The 19800-nt window shown below is 39.6% G+C and overlaps 1 protein-coding gene across 1 annotated transcript; it reads right to left on the reverse strand.

Annotated features, from left to right (window-relative positions):
* Window positions 1–727: 727 nt before the first annotated feature.
* Window positions 728–19746, reverse strand: LOC139445670 (dynein regulatory complex protein 11-like). The gene is made up of 18 exons (XM_071226860.1): window positions 19650–19746; window positions 18741–18831; window positions 18084–18320; window positions 17293–17412; window positions 16676–16867; window positions 16122–16193; window positions 15763–15971; window positions 14821–14929; window positions 10233–10346; window positions 9344–9419; window positions 7044–7192; window positions 6632–6756; window positions 5896–6086; window positions 3811–4010; window positions 3488–3571; window positions 3131–3308; window positions 1854–2092; window positions 728–1500 (listed from the first exon to the last, which is right to left on the reverse strand). The coding sequence occupies exons 1-18, from the start codon at window positions 19658–19660 to the stop codon at window positions 1357–1359; spliced, it is 2541 nt and encodes an 846-aa protein (XP_071082961.1). The 5' UTR covers window positions 19661–19746; the 3' UTR covers window positions 728–1356.
* Between the last annotated feature and the right edge of the window lie 54 nt (window positions 19747–19800).

A 19800-nucleotide genomic window follows, 5' to 3' on the forward strand; every position in this document is an offset into this window, starting at 1 on the left:
CTTTCCATAATTTTGAAAGAAAGTCCTGAATCTGAGGTGAAGTGTCCTCCTGAAATGCAAATTCCATGCGGTCGTCCATGTTTCAAATTTTTAATTCGTATCTCGGCAGTCTTTTCTCCAGTAGTTTGACTTTCGTTTGGAATCTCTAAACAGCCTCTGTTAAATATACCACTGTATATATCTGTTACCATGGTAAATATATTCTCTCCTCGTCTCACTTTCAGAAGACCATCCCGACAGCCGTAGTATTCACTGGCGACTGCCTTTTTGTTTAATTGACAGTAAACTACCTTTTTACTAACACTATAACGAACTGTTGTTTTTTGGTCCTGGCCATTTGCTGTTGTTATGCTTATAACGAACTATGGTTATAACGAACTAAAACTAGAGGTACCATTGAGGTGAGGTGAAATGGGGCCTAACGTAGGGGACGTACATGCTCGTGGGTGTGTGCCTGTTTGTACTAGTCCGGACTGATGTCGATTTATAGTGCAAGCCCACTGAGATACCATGCTGCAGTTTAGCATGAATACCCCACTCGGACACAGTATTCTGACTCCAGGGACGACCAGTCCTTGTTTAAGCCCATTCATGTCGAACGCCAGACAGGGTAACAACAAGTACCATCTTTTAACGTATTTTGGTATGACGCGGCCCGTCACTCACTCACTCACTCACTCTTGAAGGCATGTTTGAAGCCATGTATAATGAAAACCCCAACAATACAGTCACTCCAATCAGCGCATTTATTCATTCCAAATTAACAAGTGAAGAAATACTGAGCATTCTGGATTTATCACAAACAAAGATATAAGAAAACCAGAAACAAACACAGAATACAATATTGTACAATTTTGTTATCAGGTCGGCATCTTCTGTAAGCTATCCTCATTGTCTACCAGACTTTTTCATATTCTTCACTTCATTTGGTTAGCATCGATAGAGAATTGGTTTAATACTGGACACAGACAAATATTACACACAAAGTAAAAGTTGTAATATAGTATAGTGTGAACAGGGAAAGTTATTGCTTAAATACACGATTCGTTAACCATATAACGGCAATAGGCATGTTTGACATTTTCCTGTTTTATATCTATATTTATATGTATATTTATAAATATATGTTATGTATATTAGAATAACTGTTTAGGTGAACAAATGATAAATGAAGAAATCTCGATTTAAATTTAAATTTAAATTTAAACTAGCAATAAAACACAGATGTTTTATAAGTAAGCATTTCAAACTGTGTTTCTTCACTTAGTAAAGTTTAACAGAGTATGCATAATTCTGTTTTCAACAACATAAATTTCAAAGTTCACAATATACAAAATCACATTGTCATCCTTAGTCTTATTTCTTCTTCTTCTTTCCTTTCTTCCCCTTCTTTCCCTTCTTGCCCTTCTTTCCTTTCCCTCCCTTTCCTCCTCCATCATCATCGTCACCCTGCGCTGCCTTGGCCCGCTTCTTGCCGAGGGGCGTCTTGGCATACCAAGCCTGCAAGGAACATTCACAGTTTAACCCCAGTCTTGATATATATATAGAGAGTATTAAACGCTTTGAGGAGATTTTTTTAAAAGCTGTTTGAATTAAGAATAGGGAGTCACCATGCATTCAATTTCCTAATAAAATCGTTCACCAAATGTACACTTCCCTTTTGGGGCACATAGGGAAATGTGTATATTTTCATTTTTGCATGATAATCATCAATAATTATTTCCTTTTTAAAATATGCATACCACATATTGATAAAAGTTTATTCGTAAAGAAAACAGACTAATTTCCAAATGTTCCTGAGCAAATGGTTTAGCAAATGATCATTAAGTAGCTGGTTGCATCTCCATACAGACCTTGAAAGACTCCTCTTCCTCCTTGTAGATGGGGTCAATCCTGGCCAGCGGTGCCACGAACTCCACAGCCTGCAGTTGCTTCTTGGACAGCTGCTGGATACGGCGGTCAGTGAGCACCTGCTGGACAGCGGTCACCATGTGTCCGGGAGTGTAGCCGTCCGTCACCTTGGACAGCGAGCTGACGTCCAAGTGGCTGGTCAAGACACCGTTATACTTGGTGATGAGGCGACGCCATAGCACTGAAGGAGACAGTTTAGTCTTCAATTCAATGTGGTAACAATTTAAGTGACATTAATTGCAATATGGCAAGTGTCACAAATTTACAACACAGTTTGAACACAAAGGGTTAATTCTCTGAAATGTACATCTATATCGCATGACATCAGCAATATTATTTATAAATCCATAGAGGTAAAAAGACATTCATACAACCAACAGTTTGAGTTGCCAAGATAATACATGGGTGTATGGATTTCTTTTTACCTCTATATATATATACAGCTTACATACCAATGAAACAACTCCTTAAGCCAGACCCATCGTGTTCAAATTAACAACAGAATTATGTTGACCTTTTAAACAAGAGTCATCAGAAAAGGACAAATCCCTCTGACAGCAAAAGGCACCACTTCAGCTCCTGGCTAATACATGTACCAAGTTTGGATGAAAAATCTTTCACAGTTTTCAAGTTTTGCTCCGGAATCAAAATACGGACGGACAGACATATGGATGGATAAAAGGACAGACAGACCAGACTATATCCCCCTGTATTATTTGCGAGTGGGGGGATAAATATGAAGGAATCAGTATTCATCTGGGATGATTATCTCATGAGGTTGAGAATCACTCCTGAAGATCACGGATATTTTAAACAAGAGGTCTCAAGATCAAGGGCAGCTAACTCCAAATGGGTCACCAGCTTCGTATGAGCTGTTTTTAGTCTGTGTGACGGATATCAAACATATCATTTGTTTGTTTAATGCTCCACACCAGCTATATTGCAGCGATATGTAAATAATCAAATCTGGACCAGACAATCCAGTGACTGACATCATAAGCATTGATCTATGCATTTGGGACACGATGACATGCATCAAGTCTGACCACCCAACCCCGTTGGTTGCCTACAACAACATGGCTTGCTGAAGTCCAGTTCTAACCCAGAATATGAATTTAAGAAGCAAACTGCACTATCATAGCATGATAGGAATAATATACAGAAACACATGAAGTAATCCCATTGGAACTATCTAGGCTGTACAACGCTCTGCACTCACAGTGTCTGGAAGCGTAGTCTGGTCGGGGGATGAGGATGATCCGGTTGTAGCAGCTCATCAGGGGTTTCATCTCCGCATCAAACGGACATCTTGATGTGCCCACCAGAAGCAGACGGTCCTCGGACTTGATGGTCTTCAGGGCCTTCGGTAGCTCCTTCTTCAGACGCTTCGGGTCAGTCTGGCAAGGGAAACATTTATGTCAGATCAGGGGATCTTGATTTTGGTCTTTGACTCCCTTCTTATAGCTGTTGTAGTATGTGTCTGTGTTTGAAGCCAGCCTTGCCCATACATACATACAAATTCTTGAGTTCATATCTTTGTCTCTTTATAATATATCTATGAGAATACCAAACTTACTGGATCAGTTTTTGGCACTTTCTTCTTGAACATCTTCTCACATTCCCCGATGTAGAACACAGAGGGCTGCATTAGACGACCAACCTGGGGAGAAACAACATACACAAGTCGCATCACTAGCTCCAGGCATCATGCCAAGTTTATTCTCCAAAATAGCAAAATGAAAGTTGGATGAACTTGCAGAAATTCTGGTTACATGTTCAGACAAACAGGGATAGACAATGAAAATGTGAAAACGAATGAAGGGGATTGCCAAAATTTATCACAATTATAAGGGTGGAGAACATGAAAGAATTACAGAGTTCTATTTTTCAAATACCCACCTTAAAGACAAGGTGCATGAGCATCTTCAGGCCGTCCTTCCCAGGGTATTTTCCAGCCAGGTTCGCAGCACTGAGGTCAAACAGGTTGGCTCCCGTCTCTTGACAAATGGCGTGGACCAACATCCGCTTGCCCGTGCCACGTGGTCCGGCAAGCATGATGGACTTGGTGATGGGTGCACTCTCATGCACAGCTGCTGACCCTGGAATAACACGTAGCATGGACAGGATACACAAGTGAATGTTGTATAAGACAGAAGTCAACTTTATCACAGAAACCAGTAAATACCAGAACCTAGTGCAGGAAAACTAGTGGTTGGCATCATGAGCATTGGTCTATGAAATATAATCAGCCAGGTCTCACACTGTGACCATCCAGTCCTCATTTTAACCTCATTTTAACCGGCTCTTGTGAGTGAGTGAGTGAGTGAGTGAGTGAGTGAGTGAGTATGCCCTCGTTCCACAAAAGGAGGGTTACGCGAAGACATTTGTAAGCAAGCGACCATTTGATATTCGCCTGGGATTTTGTATGGAGACTGAATACTGTTTCAACTACATTTTCAGAACCAGGAACTATGTAACCAGTAAAACTATAAGCCTAAAAAATACTTATCAAACTTGTTAAAAGCATCTTTTATCATTTATGGCAGACAATTCCCTTTTTGTTCAGAAATCTGAAGCCTAATTATTTTCTTCAAGCATTTTCTGGGACAATATATTTTTTTCGAGAAAATCCCAGGCCCCCTCCCCACTCCCCACTCCCCCTCCAGAATATCAAAAGGTCGGTCACTAAGCCTTTGTTAATTAGGAGATAAACAAACTGTGTTTTCAATGTAGAGCTAGGTTACCTGCAGATTTAACCCCGCTAAATTGAATTTGGAACCGAACGCGCAGCATGAGGTTTCAAATGTTATATTTAGCGCGGTTAAATCTACAGATAACCTAGCTCTACATTGAAAACACAGTATGTTTATCTCCATTCTACCATGACTAAATAAAACGCGAACTCTTTGATGTTAGCAAATATACTGAGTGAAGCGTTCGCCGAACAGGCAGCGTGAGGTTTCAAATGTTATATTTAGCGCGGTTAAATCTACAAGTAACCTAGCTCTACATTGAAAACACAGTATGTTTATCTCCATTCTACCATGATTAAATAAAACGCGAACTCTTTGATGTTAGCAAATATACTGAGTGAAGCAGCATGGGTTGAGTTCAGTGTTTTGAGTGAGTTATCGATGTGAATTACGGAATCACCGAACAAAATATGGTGCTGTATATCCTCAAGCAGTTTGTTTACACCGTAATAATTCACTCGAACATATGGACAGGCATTGAAAGCATATAAGCACGGCAACATGAAGTGGGCATCCATAAAGAAAACAAAGCAAGCTTTGCAAGGTTTTCGCTCTACATCGCGCGTCACCTTAATGACGTCATATCGCTCATTGTGATGCCAAAAATATGACATCACAGTCGTATATAGAAAAGCGCCAAAATTCCAAGCTGTCTGTTGTCTCCAAAACGTAAATACATTCCCTTTGTTGAATTATGTCGTGTTTTTCTGCACGAAATGTATTGCCATACATCCTTTGAATATTGTAGTAACCGCATCTGTGCATTTTGTAACCTGTAATTGTAGATATAATTATTCAAATATGCCTACCGACAATGACTGAAAATAGTACTATTCTATGAATATTAGCTTCCGCGGTGATGCAGCCCTCAAACCAGCTGTTTCAATCAGAGGGGGTTTATTGTGGTTTAATAGCCTCTGATTGACCAATCAGAATCAGATAAATTCCAAATTCATGGTAAAATACAAAATTAATAAAAGTCGTAATGCTGTGATAACTTTATGGACAAGGACCTGCACCCCTTCCAGGGTAACTGAAACCGTAACCCCAGCACCCTAGGACAGACTTACAACAGTCACAGTCATTGATGTAAAAGACCTTGGCTTGGGTTCCAGAAAGCGAACGTTGTGCCACGACTTTCATAGGTAAATACTAACGTATAGAAACTACGATGAACTCAGCACAAAGATTACTATGTGACACCGGCCCCTGGGCTGCTGTACCTACGTACCTATCGGCAGTATGCCAAACTCTGTCACCAGCCGCCGGACGTCACTAAGGGAAGGCATGGGCTCAATGTTAGCCTGACGTAGCGTCGTCCCCAGATAGCTGTACTCTCCTTCAAAGTCGGACAGTTTGATCTGTGGGGTCCGGATGATAATGCCCTGGGTCACTAGCTCCTCGTACAGGTCCTCGATGGTCCTGTTTAAAAGATGCAAATCGTGTTTCAGTTTCGTGGGATCACAATTCATGTACATGTCGCTTGTCGGGAATTTATTATGAAAACAACTATGGACCATCCCGTAGCTCTGCGTGGCAACAAGTCAAAACCAAAATCACTTAGGAGCACAGAGATACGGCTGCTGCTGCTGGGGATAGTGTCCATGACATCAATCACTGGTTTGTCTTGCCCAGACTCAGTTATCTTTAGGTCCCGTCATTTTGCTGCAACAACAAAAATACTAACAAACAAAACAAGAGTCATCAGTCCGAGATGCCCCCCAATCTGGTGCAATTCGGAAATGGAGTTTGGCTACTTATACCCCACTTTTGGTTCATTGCCATTGGATATCTTCAGTTCATTGAAGAACATTTTTAAACATAGACTGATCTATATAGCAAGTTTCAACAAGAAATATTCAACGGTTTTGTCATTCTGCTCTGGACAGACAGATGGATGAACGACCGGGCAGACGGATATGGTGATTGCTGTATCCCCGGGGGATAACAATGACATCTGGACATACCTGTCGGGAGTCAGATCCTTCTCCTTCTTCTTCTTCTTGCCCTTCTTTCCACTCTTCTTCTTCTTCTTCTTCTTTTTGCCAGATTTCTTCCCTTTCCCCTTCTTCCCCTTGTCACGGTCCACCGCCTGGGGACAACATGATCAGTGTTTGAAACTTAGTATCAATGTCAAGGGTTCCTTGTCATGACCCTTATGTTAACAGTTCAAGATAAAGGGAGTTCTAGATTCAAATACTATAGGACCAAACCTCGAGGATCACAGGAGAGCCCCCTTATATTTTAACAGGGATGATAAAAGAAATTTGTGTTTCAAATTCAAAATGGCTACATGAACATGTACCAATGTTGCACTGTGTCACAACTGAAGGACGGGAAAAACATAAAAACTAAAACACAAGTTCATCTGCTACTGACCATCTTGAGGTTCTTCAGCTCGGTCCTCATCAGTTCATCCACCTGAACTCTGACCTCTTCCTCCACTTCCTTGCGTTTCTCCTCCTTAATCAGTTCACCATCATGTTTCTGGGAGAAGTTGTCACTCTCGTCTCTGAACTGCCACACATCTGTAGCACGACAAACACCGGGATAATGACAGATCCCATCTAACTCGTATCATCAACCAAATTGTATCACATTCCATGTATTTAATGATTTCTCCAATATGAGTGAGTGAGTGAGCAAGTGAGTGAGTGAGTGAGGTGGGTCTAATGCTCCTTTGAACAGTAAGTATTCCAGTTATATCACTGCATGCCAGCTTAAGGTCATTTGCCCGAGGCAAGGGAGTTAACCGACTATAAAAGTCTAGCTCCCACCCTTGCCGAACTAGGCTACAATTATGGAGTTACATTTTGGTTGAACCAACGAGTCTATGCACAGGCCAATCAAAATCGCTTAACAAACAAGACAAACTGTTCCTGAAAAAAATGGATTTCAAGTGAGGATTTCGGTCAACTGCAGGATTTGCAAAGCATGTGTACTGCCAACTGGGCATCGACTGATATTTTGCAAATTCTTTCATGTTTTTAATCATGGTGCTCACATGCTTTGATGCACTTCGCAGGGTAAGATCTGCTATATTACAATATAGATATTGTTGTCTTGACTGGGTGCTGGCATTTTGTTTGAAGCAAATGCAAGTGTTATGAGAGATGGAATCTGATTGGTCAATAGGAGAAACATAGAAGGGACATAAGTTGTAATAGCCACTGGTCGAGCCTGGAGATTCCAGCCTAGTTCGGCAAGGGTGGAAACTGGACTTTTATAGTCAGTTAATGCCCTTGCCTCGGGAAGATGGTTTAAGGTGGGAGGAAAATCAAATGGGATGCATGTCACAGACATATACCACTTCATTAAAACCCTCACCGCGGGTATGAGGCTGACAAACCTAGAAACATAATCAGGGCGAACTGGGATTCAAAACAACGATCATAGGTTTCTGTCTTCAAGCAATTCTCAGTCAAGCAATTCCAGTCTACAATATTCCAGCTACATCATGGTATAGTCTGTAAGTAATCGCACCTGGGCCAGACAAACCAGTGATTGCAGTGGTAGAAACTAACATTTTTAGTCAACTAGTCCTTATAATGATAACATATAGCAAAACCCGTAAAAATGGCAAATTTCTACTAGTCCTTATGATACCTTAATTGTTGGGCAGTTTGGCAAGGACTACAGGGCCCCGTTCCTCAAAGCGATCTTAGCGCTATGATCGTAAACCTGTGTTAGAGTATGGGACTTACAATCACCTCAGTGCTAAGATCGCTTTGTGGAACGGGGCCCAGGACTATAGTACCAATTTCTAACACTGGACTGAAAGCACCATCAACAATCCAAAAGTATACAAAGACAGGGGCCCAGCATTTCAAAAAAGGAGGACTGGACACACAAATGATTAAAAAAATGATGAGGGAGGGACATCGGTTGATATGTAAAGCGTGTACACCTTCTGGGTCACTAGTCACAGCCAAATAGCCTGGACACCAGGCCTGACCACCCAATCCACTTTGTCCAACTTTTACGACAAGCATGTCCCGGATACTGGGGATCATTTCTAGCCCGGAATTTGCCTTGTCCCTTGGTATGTCAAAGAATAAGGCTTGCCTCTAGTCACACCCTCTCCTGTCTGGAAGACTATGTCCCGAGGACACATGTATATGACAACAAAACAGTGGACAGAAGGGCCGGTAACACTAAGAGCCTTTCTAAATGGGGAATCTCACAAACATTCCTTTCAAGTTCAAATAGAAACCATGTGTATTTAAACAGATTCCTGTTGATTAAGGTATGTACGAGTTAGGATTATTATTCTTATTTTGTATCAACCGCCTCCGTGGTGTAGTGGTAGAGCATCTGCCCAGAGAGCGGAAGATCCGGGGTTTGATTCCCAGCTGCTTCATACCAAAAGATCTTAAAAGATGGAACTTGTTGTTACCCTGTCTGGCGCTCAGCATTAAGGGGATAAAACAAGGACTGGTCGGCTCAGAGTCCATCTACTGTGTCTGAGTTGGGTATTCATGTTAAACTGCGGCATGGTATCTCAGTGGGCTAGCACTATAAATAGGCATCAGTCCTGACTAGTACAAGCAGCCACACACACACACACACACACACACACACTCATACACATGCGTGCACGTTGCTATATAAGTGCAATATTCTTGTACGCGATGTTAAACCCTATTTCACCTCACCTCGTATTTTGCATCATAACTTACTTTTGTACTGTTCTGTTCCTTCATTGACAGCAGGGACAAAATTGGAAGGAGCCATTTTCCATCCCTCTTCCTCTTCCTTAAATATAAAACAATATTTTGATAGAACGGAATGACAGCGTGTAATAAATATCTGATATTTGTACATTTGCGTTTTAGCGATTCTCAATGCTGATTGGTCAATTGAAGCCATATGACATCACAGTGTTTCATTGTTGAGAAAAGTATGATATAACGACATCCATTCTTCACAACGTCCTCTGAACAAAAGGCTGCCTTTGGTGAAGTTTCACTCTAGGGCTGACATTTTGTATGTTTTTCTCTCATTTTCTTTCTTAAAATACCAATGAGTATTATATGGTCTCTGGTAATATATAGAATAACATAATCGAATTAGGGATTATCTCCCCTCGTCAATGGATGCTGTTAGTCCATTGCCAAAGGCTTGGGGATCACACCATTTATTCACTCTGGACAGATACTCCACAATTCCTTGTAGCTCGTTGCTTATTCTCTCATTATTATCCTATACATCTATCCCTCTGTACTTGGTGTGTTCTCACCAATTCAAAAACACATGTTGCCACATCCTCGATTAAACAGTGTACGTTTATTGCCATTATTATATTATAAATACCCTGGAGCTATGTACCCCCTCGACTTTGTTACCAGCTCAGTTGGCAAGGCACAATGCTAAAAATAACTGTCCAATAAAATTACTCTCACAAGCAAGAGAAATTCCATGCTGAGACAGGAGAAGTGGATCTTGTGATGTCACTTCCGAAAAGAAACTATGCTGGCAGATTGGTCCAGAATATTTATTATAACAGAATGGAAATATAACACATTGAATAATCGAGGGTGATGTTGCCATGGTAACACAATGCCTTACCTCATCGTCCCCTCCTTTTCCCTTCTTTCCTTTCTTTCCCTTTTTGTCCTTCTTCTTGTCTTTCTTTCCCTTCTTGCCCTTTTTGTCCTTCTTTCCTTTCCCTTTGTCGTCATCCTGCAATCAAGGATAAACAGTCTACCACAAGAGAATACTGTTTATGCATTATCAGCAATTCTTAGAAACAGTTACTAAGAAACAAATACTAAAAACAGATACATGTAACGTTTATAAAGTTAACATTGAAAATAAAAAAACAATCATTCAGTACGGTAAAGTAATGATCATACAATCTGTTTTAATAAGACAAAACTGAGTCTTTATTTACTAACATTTTCTAATATGGCAAGTGATTTGTGTGGCTTCTTTAATTCATACACCTAAAGTGATCGAAACCTCTTTAACTTCCTTGTCCTCACGGACATACAAAAAATACTGTATTATCCGTCGTTTGCAGATATCAAACAACTGAACCATCTCAATTTTTTACATTTAGACAATCCTTTTCATAATTAAGAATGTATACACTTGTTTGTTTGTTTGTTTGTTTGTTTGTTTGTTTGGTTATCATTGCACTCATCAATAGTCCAACAATATGATGGCGACCTGAATATAATTGAGTCAGAACCAGCTAGACAATCAACCAAGTCAACAAACCTGACCACTTGATCTATTAAGTCGCCTCTTACGACAAGCATAGGTTGCTGGGGACCTGTTCTAACCCCGAATCCCCATGGGGTATAAAAAAGACAAGGAAGGAGATCCGGGATTTCACAAAGGGGTAATATTTGTCATTTTTACCTTCAGTTTCATGATTTCTTAAAAAGGGTAAAACATTTCGTGTTCTACTTCAGTTTCATGAATATTTACCATCAGTTTCACATAATGTGTTATAATGGTTAAAGAGGTTTGCAGACACATTGTAATTGCACACTCCAAAATGACTAGCATATGATGGTGATGAGTGCACAACCCATACAGACATAGTAAGGATAAGAATGTATGGATGAACAACTTCTTTATTACAATTAAGAGTGACGTTTCGTTGTTTTGGTGTGGGTTCTAACACCGTTATCAAGCAAGTGATCACTTGCTTGAAAACAGTGTTACAACCTACACCGAAATAAAGAAGTTGTTCATCCATAAATTCTTATCCTTACTTAGTACTCCAACTTCTAAACGCCTATCAAAGACGCCATACAGACATGCCTAGACTAGTCACACAGGCTACAGCACATTACAACACACACACATTACACCAGTGACTACGTTCCACTGTAACACTGTCATGGTGAGTTCGGTTACACACAGCTTAGAACAGTATTTCAATAATATCCATATCAGTCAGCTAATGTGGGAAGAAAGTCCAAAATGACAGGTTGTAGACTTTCATAACTTAAACCATGTGAACAGGTAATGTGGCGAAATACCAAGATTTAGAATTGGTAAAAATGTGGGGTTTGAGCACCCACAACCAGCAGATCCTGAAAGGCAAAGGGATGTAACTCTGCACATCTAGGACACCTCTTGCCTCTAATGTAATAGAGAAGAAAACATGAGTTACAGTCCCATGATTCTTACATAACCAAGGGCTTGTTAACTGTGTGTATATATAGAGCCATCTGTTAAGTATTTTCTTACACATTATGTTTCAATGTCTTTTTGTTTTATATTTTTGTCAACTTGAAATGTGTGTAAAAAATATCCCAAGAAAAAAATGCATAAACATCATAAAGTAAAGATGGCGTAAATAGCAGCTAATAACTATTCAGATTCTATGTACATTATCTGATCTTCCCAAAACAAAATAGTATCAGTAAATCATTATTAAAGAAAAATAACTCCAGTGTTCGAAATTAAAGATGAGGGATTTAATTACCAGCTGCCCTTACATTAAACAATAGACAAAATTTGATTGTTGGTTATTGTTTAATGCTGCAATTGGCCATATTCAGCTATATGACAGCGTCCTGTAAATAATCAAGTCTGGACCAGACAAACCAGTGATGCCCGTATTATGAGCAACGATCCATGCAATAGTGGTACACACAATCAACCGAGTGATCAACCGATCCATTTTAGTTGCTCAAAATAACGGCCAGCATAGGTTACTGGGGGCAAATTCTTACCCGGAACTACAGGGTCTATACACAAAATATAAAGGACCTGCAGATCCATTAATGTCAACGAATGCAGTTTACTCACAAACACAGTGCATGATGGATGTGATGTCACTTCCTGTCTTAGCTAACACAACCCTCATGCTGCAGGTGAGTGAGTGAGTGAGTGAGTGTGGTTTTACGCCGCTTTTAGCAATATTCCAGCAATATCATGGCAGGGGGACACCAGAAATGGGCTTCACACATGGTACCCATGTCGGAAATCAAACCCAGGTCTTCGGCGTGATGAACAAACGCTTTAACCACTAGGCTACCCAACCGCCCCTGCTGCCGAGGAACACACAGCTAAAGCAGGCATGATGAAGCATTCTGTGGATTGGTCACCAATGTTGTGATCTCATTTCTATTCTTCAAAGTTTAACAAACCTTCCGCTGTGATTTTCCTCTTTCAAACTTCAAAGCAAATCAAACTGATACATAACACTTCAACACTACGCATGCAGACTACAGACACAAGATCCTGGTATTCATAGCGAGGTAGAAATGGGTATATGAACATACACTAAGATTCTCTGGGTCATTTTACATAAAAAATACACAAACTTGTATTCAGCAGACTTTTGACACAGAGAAAGTGTTATTAATGTCCCCATTTTTGTACCATTTAACAAAATAAATATTCCCCCATACATCCACTAGTAAGCCTATGAACAAACTACAACTATACACAGTTACTTGCAAGAATTTACTGCAAAATGAAACAGGTATATATTCAATTGCTATACATCATAACAACATTCTCCACAGGCAGCGTGCTGGGTTTTTTATCCAAATTAATAAAAATATAAACAAGTTAGACAAGACCTTTTCTTGCTGGTTTACGGATTTGATAGTAAAACATTGGTCAGTAGGTCAAAAACATACAATACAGGATTTTTGTAATCCCTTTAAAGTTTCATTTGGATCAGTAGGTGATAAAAACATAACAAGTCTTGACCTGGTTAGGGTCCTTATAAACACAGGGCCGCGGATAGCCATACTTTACTGACTGTACTGATTACATTAAAAAAAATTTTAATGCAATCAGTACAGTCAGTATAGTATGGCTATCTGTGGCCCTGTGCTTATAAATGTTATAAATCTAAAACCTGACAGTCATTTCATCATTATGTACATTGTCAAAGTGATCTTTGCTGCCAGTGGTATAAAAAAAACCATGGTATTCTGATTCTATGTAATTTCAGAATTTTCAATTTTCAAGGTCAGCACATCCGTAAGCCAAGCAAGAAATTATGTAAGGCTTTACTATGCATGATTATTTTCATCATCTAGAAAAGCGAGGTATTTTAAGAAAACTTAACAGAACTTAGCAGAACCTAATATTTACAACAATAAATGAAAGTCTTCTCCATGAGACCTGAATATTCATATAGTACAATGAGATTTGTCAAATAGCCTAGTTTTTGCAGACTTACTACTTTAGAGAACAAGCCTATCTACTATGTAATGTATTGGTGTTCCATAATAGAGATTATTTTGTTGACATATCAGGAGTTTACCTGGGTCTAGTATTGAATTCAAGGTACTCCTGGAGGTAAGCTTAGATAAATGTTATGATTCAAACAGTCATATGTTTTTGCGACACACAGAAGTTGAAATATAAACATATAAATTATTTTCACTCAATTTCAATTTGCATGCATACAGAACACAATAGTTTGGTACACTGTTTAGCTGTCATTAATTAACGATGTAACCAACATGTGTAACAATTTACAAATGAAACTGACTTTGATGACCCTAAAAAAACTTGACTCAGCACAAATTATATTATGGCTAACTGAGAGGTACTCAGGTCAGGTGGGTACTGAGTAGGACCCGGGTACCAACAGGACTACCCGGACCCGTGGTTAGTCACATGATATATTGTTTCATGCCCAAACTTATCTAGAACTCCAAGGCTATACCCTAAAAGTTATTAATAGTCACATTTCTTTCAGACTATGCACCCATTCCTTCTGACTTTTATTTATGTTTGAATAAAGATAAAACTTCAGTCAACAATCAGGGTTTGCATGACCAGAACATTCATACATGTATCTAAATACATTTTGTCCAGGGCTGTGGTCAAACTATTCCCCAATGGACATTTTGTACCTATCTCTTGACACCTACAGCGGGTACCCGGGTAGGGTAGGGTAATAGTGGGCTGGATAATCGGATAATAAATTAAGACTCGTCCCAGCCCTAAAAGACACGTTGCCAGTGATACAGCAACTATAGATCTGACAATAAAGGACATAGGTCTTTGACTGCTGACTATTGTTCAAGCAAGTAACCTCAGCACTTTAGCAAGAAGCCTAATTTAAATTGTTTTCTTAACCAGACTACAAAATTTCATTCCTAAGACAGTTCCAACAGATTCCACTGAATGTTAAGACTTCAGGATTTTACAGGAACAGTATCCCTACCTTTTCCCTGAGTTCTTTTTCAAGTTCTTCTGGAGTTTTCTGTTTGAATATGGCCGCCGAACCACCATCATCTTCATCAGGGTATTCTGGAAACTTCCCTGAAGCATCTCTGGAATTGTAGAAAGAATATAAGAAAAAATCTAAATAAACAGCTCTGTTTCTGTCATAAGGAAAGCAGTAGGTGCATTGGGGCGTAATGCAGGATAAGTAAAAAAATTAAAATAAATCATTATTAAAATTTGGGTAAATATTTTTAAAGCTTGTACATTTTATCAACATCCTTAGAGAGGCTGAACATAATGTTGCTATCTTATATAAGAAATAAGCGACGAGTGGGAGTTTTTTATCGTACAATAAAACACTGCTGGGAGAATTAACTAGGGGGTGCACAGCCGCGAGGGGTTTATTCTCCCTGCAGTGTTTTATTGTATGATAAACAACTATCACTCGTTGTTATTTATTACATATACACTACGATGAAGGAAAAGAGGGTATGCAATCCCATCAAGTACTGACCATGCAGACTACGGAGTATATGATACTCCTTGGAATGATGTGTGTGCCAAGTGAGTGAGTGAGTTGGGTTTAACGCCGCTTTTAACAGTATTCCAGATATATCAGCTGTGTCAGCTTAATGTGGGAGGAAAGCCCCAAGTGATGCAGGTCTCAGACGTTTACCACTTCGGTGAAACCCACGAGCACGGGTATGGTGCTGACAAAGCTGGAAACATAATCGAGGCGAACCGGGATTCGAAACCACAGTCATAGGTTTCTGGCGTGCCCAAGGGACGCATCTCTGCACAGCGAATGGCGGGGCCTTAGACGACTAGCCACTTATGCACCCTGTGCGTGCCAAGACCAAATACTTCCACAATGCACGGATAAGAACAAAGCTGCACTACCTACACAGTCCATGCATGAAGTAGTTCAATAGGTCCCTACCTGCACTCGATGAACCACTGTCTGATCTGGTCCATCATGGTCTCCTTGATGTCGGGTCCCTCGGTCTCCCGGATCTTGTCCTTGATGGTAATGAGAGACTGCTGGTATTCTTGCTCATTCTGGTCTTGGACTCGGCGCCGAGAGTCCTCCGTCTTGAGGGCGTGAGCCTGGGGGGTGTTCTTCAGAGGCACCAGGGTGGTGGGTGGAGACTAGGACAAACATTAGGCTTTAAGAACTTTGCACATGTCACAGGGAATATACTCTTCTCAAAGAGGCTCTCACTGCAGACAAATTGACAGGCCTAGCAAGTTTGGTTACATTTGTATGCTGACTCATTGACGGTGCACTTATTGACCTACCATTCCAATGAAGATCATTTCCTCGTCTCTCTCACGTTTGGTCTGACGCCGCTGAGCAAAGCCTTTCCACACCTGGAAAATGGAAACAAAATTGCATGCTTCTTTAAATTAAATTAATTCACTCATACTCACAATCTTCTGGCAGCAAAATATGTGAGATGCAAGTTCAAATACAAGCTTACACCACAGCACTATTCTTTGTTTCCAAATGGCACTCAAAAACAACATGGAACCTTCAGAGTAAGTTCTACCAAGAATCTTCAATGTTTAACTGTATGCATGGTTTAGAATCAGGTCAGATGCAGAATGCATGCAATTTTACATTACCACAAACATAAAAACAGCATAAGTCCTATTTCTAGTGTAGGTTTACCATTCATGACCTATCAGATACTCTGATGGCATACATTCTTGCAGTCACGTTAGACATGGTCTACCTGATCAAATCTAGAATGAATACTCAAGATGTCTTGCTTCAGGAACTTGCATCATTACAAGGTATATAGTTAGAGAATCTGTGTCGCATGTTGGGGGTATCCCAACAGACAGCGTACCTTCTGTATTCTCATGGCAGCGATGTCGGGATCAAGGGTAGGAGCTCCCTTGCTGGATCTCTGTTTCTCTCTCTCCTCCTGTTGACGGATCTCCCTCATGAACTTTGCACGGAGACGTCCCTGGCGGGCTCGCTCATGAATCTGGATGAGTCGAATTGCTTCCTCCAGAGGCATCTTGACTTCCTCCTTGTCCTAGGCAGAGATGTTGATGGTTACACATCTTAACTAGTGGTTCTTAAAATGACTTGAAATAAAAGTTTAAAAAAAAACAAGTGCAGAAAAGCCCACAATAAGCATATTTTCAATCACTCACAGTTCTTAAACTTCTTCTCTCTTTTTTTAACTTGTTTATTGATTAAGACATCTTTAAAATAAGAACATAACTTTGTCAGGGTAAAAGAATATCTACAAATTAAAAGCAACATTTAGGACTTTTACTTTCAGAAGGGGTCTTATAAAATGTCAACCTTTGAGAGGTCTCAAACACTACCTAAACAAAAATAAAGTTTATGAACATTAACTGGTCAAATATGCAACTTTTATATTGCACACTTATATAAACGCTGATAGCTTGATGACCTTGAAGCTGTGTTCATTGTTTGGTTAGTGTGACATACCCTCTCCTGATCCTGTGGTCCAATCTTTGTCAGAATTTGACCCAGGAGTTTCTCGCGTTCTTTGAGAGGTTTCATTCTTTCCATGATGAAATATTTGGGGATTGGAATCTCCACATCATTCTGAAATGGTCCAGGAAATTATTAATAACAAACAAGTATTGATAACACTGATGCATAACTTTACCAGTAGATCTTAATACACATACTGTACTTACATTTCGTAAAAATGAGAACAGGTGACATTGCCAAAATGCATATAGACATTCTTCTTGTTATTGAAACTTTATGTTTTCAGAGTAGACATTTAGTTCAACCAAACAATTAGAACATCAAAACAGACACACAAAACTGAAAATGATTACAGGTGAGGTGAGGTGAAAAGGGTTTTCACGTCGCGTCCAAGATTATTGCACTTATATAGCGACGTGCATGCACGTGTGTGTGTGTGTGTGGCTGTTTGTACTAGTCCAGACTGAGGCCAATTTATAGTGCTAGCACACTGAGATACCATGCCGCAGTTTAACATGAATACCCCACTCAGACACAGTATACTGAATCCGAGCCGACCAGTCCTTGTTTGAGCCCCTTAATGCCGAAAGCCAGACAGGGTAACAACAAGTACCATCTTTTAACGTCTTTTGGTATGACGCGACCGGGGATCGAACCCCAGACCTTCCGCTCTCCGGGCTAGACCACAGAGGCGGCCTAAAATGATTACATTTCACAAAATAATGTCATTGCAAATCTTATAAACATTTTTTCCAGATTACTCAAATACAAAAGGAACTTACAGGAGTGAGTTTCAAGTCAGACAGGACATCATCAAAGTAATGGTACTCCGAGAATTCAAGGTTAACCATTTCATGTTTGAGTTCAATGATGCGCCCAATGATGCCGTCAAGGACATGACGTAATACCCTGCGCTTCTGTGGGTGAACAATCTGATCATATGACTGCTCTAGACGACGGAAGATCTGAATATACTTGATGTAAAGTGTTGCCAATAACTGGAATGCTGCCAGGCGATCCTGCAATAATGAAGAAAGTAATCCTGATGACATAGCCTATATTTTCATGTCAATGTTCGAAATTAAACACCATGAAAGGGTACCTTGTCATAACACTAATGTTACATATTAAAGATTTAGGGGGCCTTAGATTCAAATACCATAGGAGAACTCAAAGACCCTATAACTCCTTCAATATGAACACTGTATGTGGATAACATGCATACTAGCTATTAGGAACAATATTATATATTCATTGAAGCCATGGTAGCAAATGGGTCCAGGGTATTTATCATAACAGAATGGAGATATTACTGGATTATCAAGAATATGTCCCTCAATCAGATCCGATTATGGAAAGAGGTAAACTAGAGATTATGAATAAGAGTTAAAAATTTGATTTCAATGAGATAATGTCAATTTATAAATCATATAACTCACCCTTTCTGGTTTGGGAGGTTCCGGTGGCATCTCCTGCTGGATAATGTCCACCAGTGTGGCCTGGGCCTCGGCCCATTGCTTGTTGTAGTAGCTGAAGAAGACAGACAAATAACATCCTTGTCAGTTTATGTATTTGATCGACTTTTGCTACATTGCAGTATACCAGATACCCTCCACCATTTTGGTACAGGATGTGCATGAGTTCCTTCCTCAGTAACGATTTTGGGGTTTGGGGATCTTGCCCCCTACACACTTGAAATAGATGATTGTGTAAGTGTAATTTTTAGTAATTTATTAAAGACACTAGAATCTACATGTTTCTTGAAATGTGGCCCCAGTGCCTGTAACTGATGAGGTTGCCAAATGCCATGTATTTCCATTTTCGAGCAATTCTTTTCATGTTGGTGACTGATTTTCTATGTTTATGAATTGCTTTGTTATTTAATTTCGAGGTTTGATTATATTGAACTAGATCTATACAAATTCAAGCATGATAATTTTTTTCCTGGTTTTTTTTTTCAAATATCCATGCTGTTGCGTGCCTCTTTATTAGAAGCATCAAATAAATTTGGCTGACATGTTTAAGGTATAATGTAAGTGTACCAATACTTCAACAAATTTACAAAGAAATATTAGGATTGGTGCAGTATTTAAAACAATGTGACAAATATTTGACATAGATCCTCTATTCAGGAAATGTATGATAAAGAATAATGAAATAGAATACATCCATTCAACAAATGTCAAATATCAGATATTTTTCATACGTTACACTAGATCTACTAGGAATATAGATGAAGACAGATTTCAAAGAAACAAATATTTCATAATAAACAAAACATCCACTCATACTACCACTGACAACAACAAAGTTCGGATCTAATGTGCAAAATTAAAATGTTCCATTACCTGTGTGACATTGTCACAGCTACAGGAGCGTCTGATAACTAAAATAGCATTTATTTCCACCACAGAACGCTTTGACAAGACGCCATTTTGTTTTATTATTTGCTGTCATGGAAACAAACTCTCGATTGTTACGAGACTTCCGGTATGTTCA

This window comes from Haliotis cracherodii, unplaced genomic scaffold, assembly GCF_022045235.1.
Source record: "Haliotis cracherodii isolate W230 unplaced genomic scaffold, xgHalCrac1.p SCAF_6, whole genome shotgun sequence".
Taxonomy (NCBI): Eukaryota; Metazoa; Mollusca; class Gastropoda; order Lepetellida; family Haliotidae; genus Haliotis; species Haliotis cracherodii.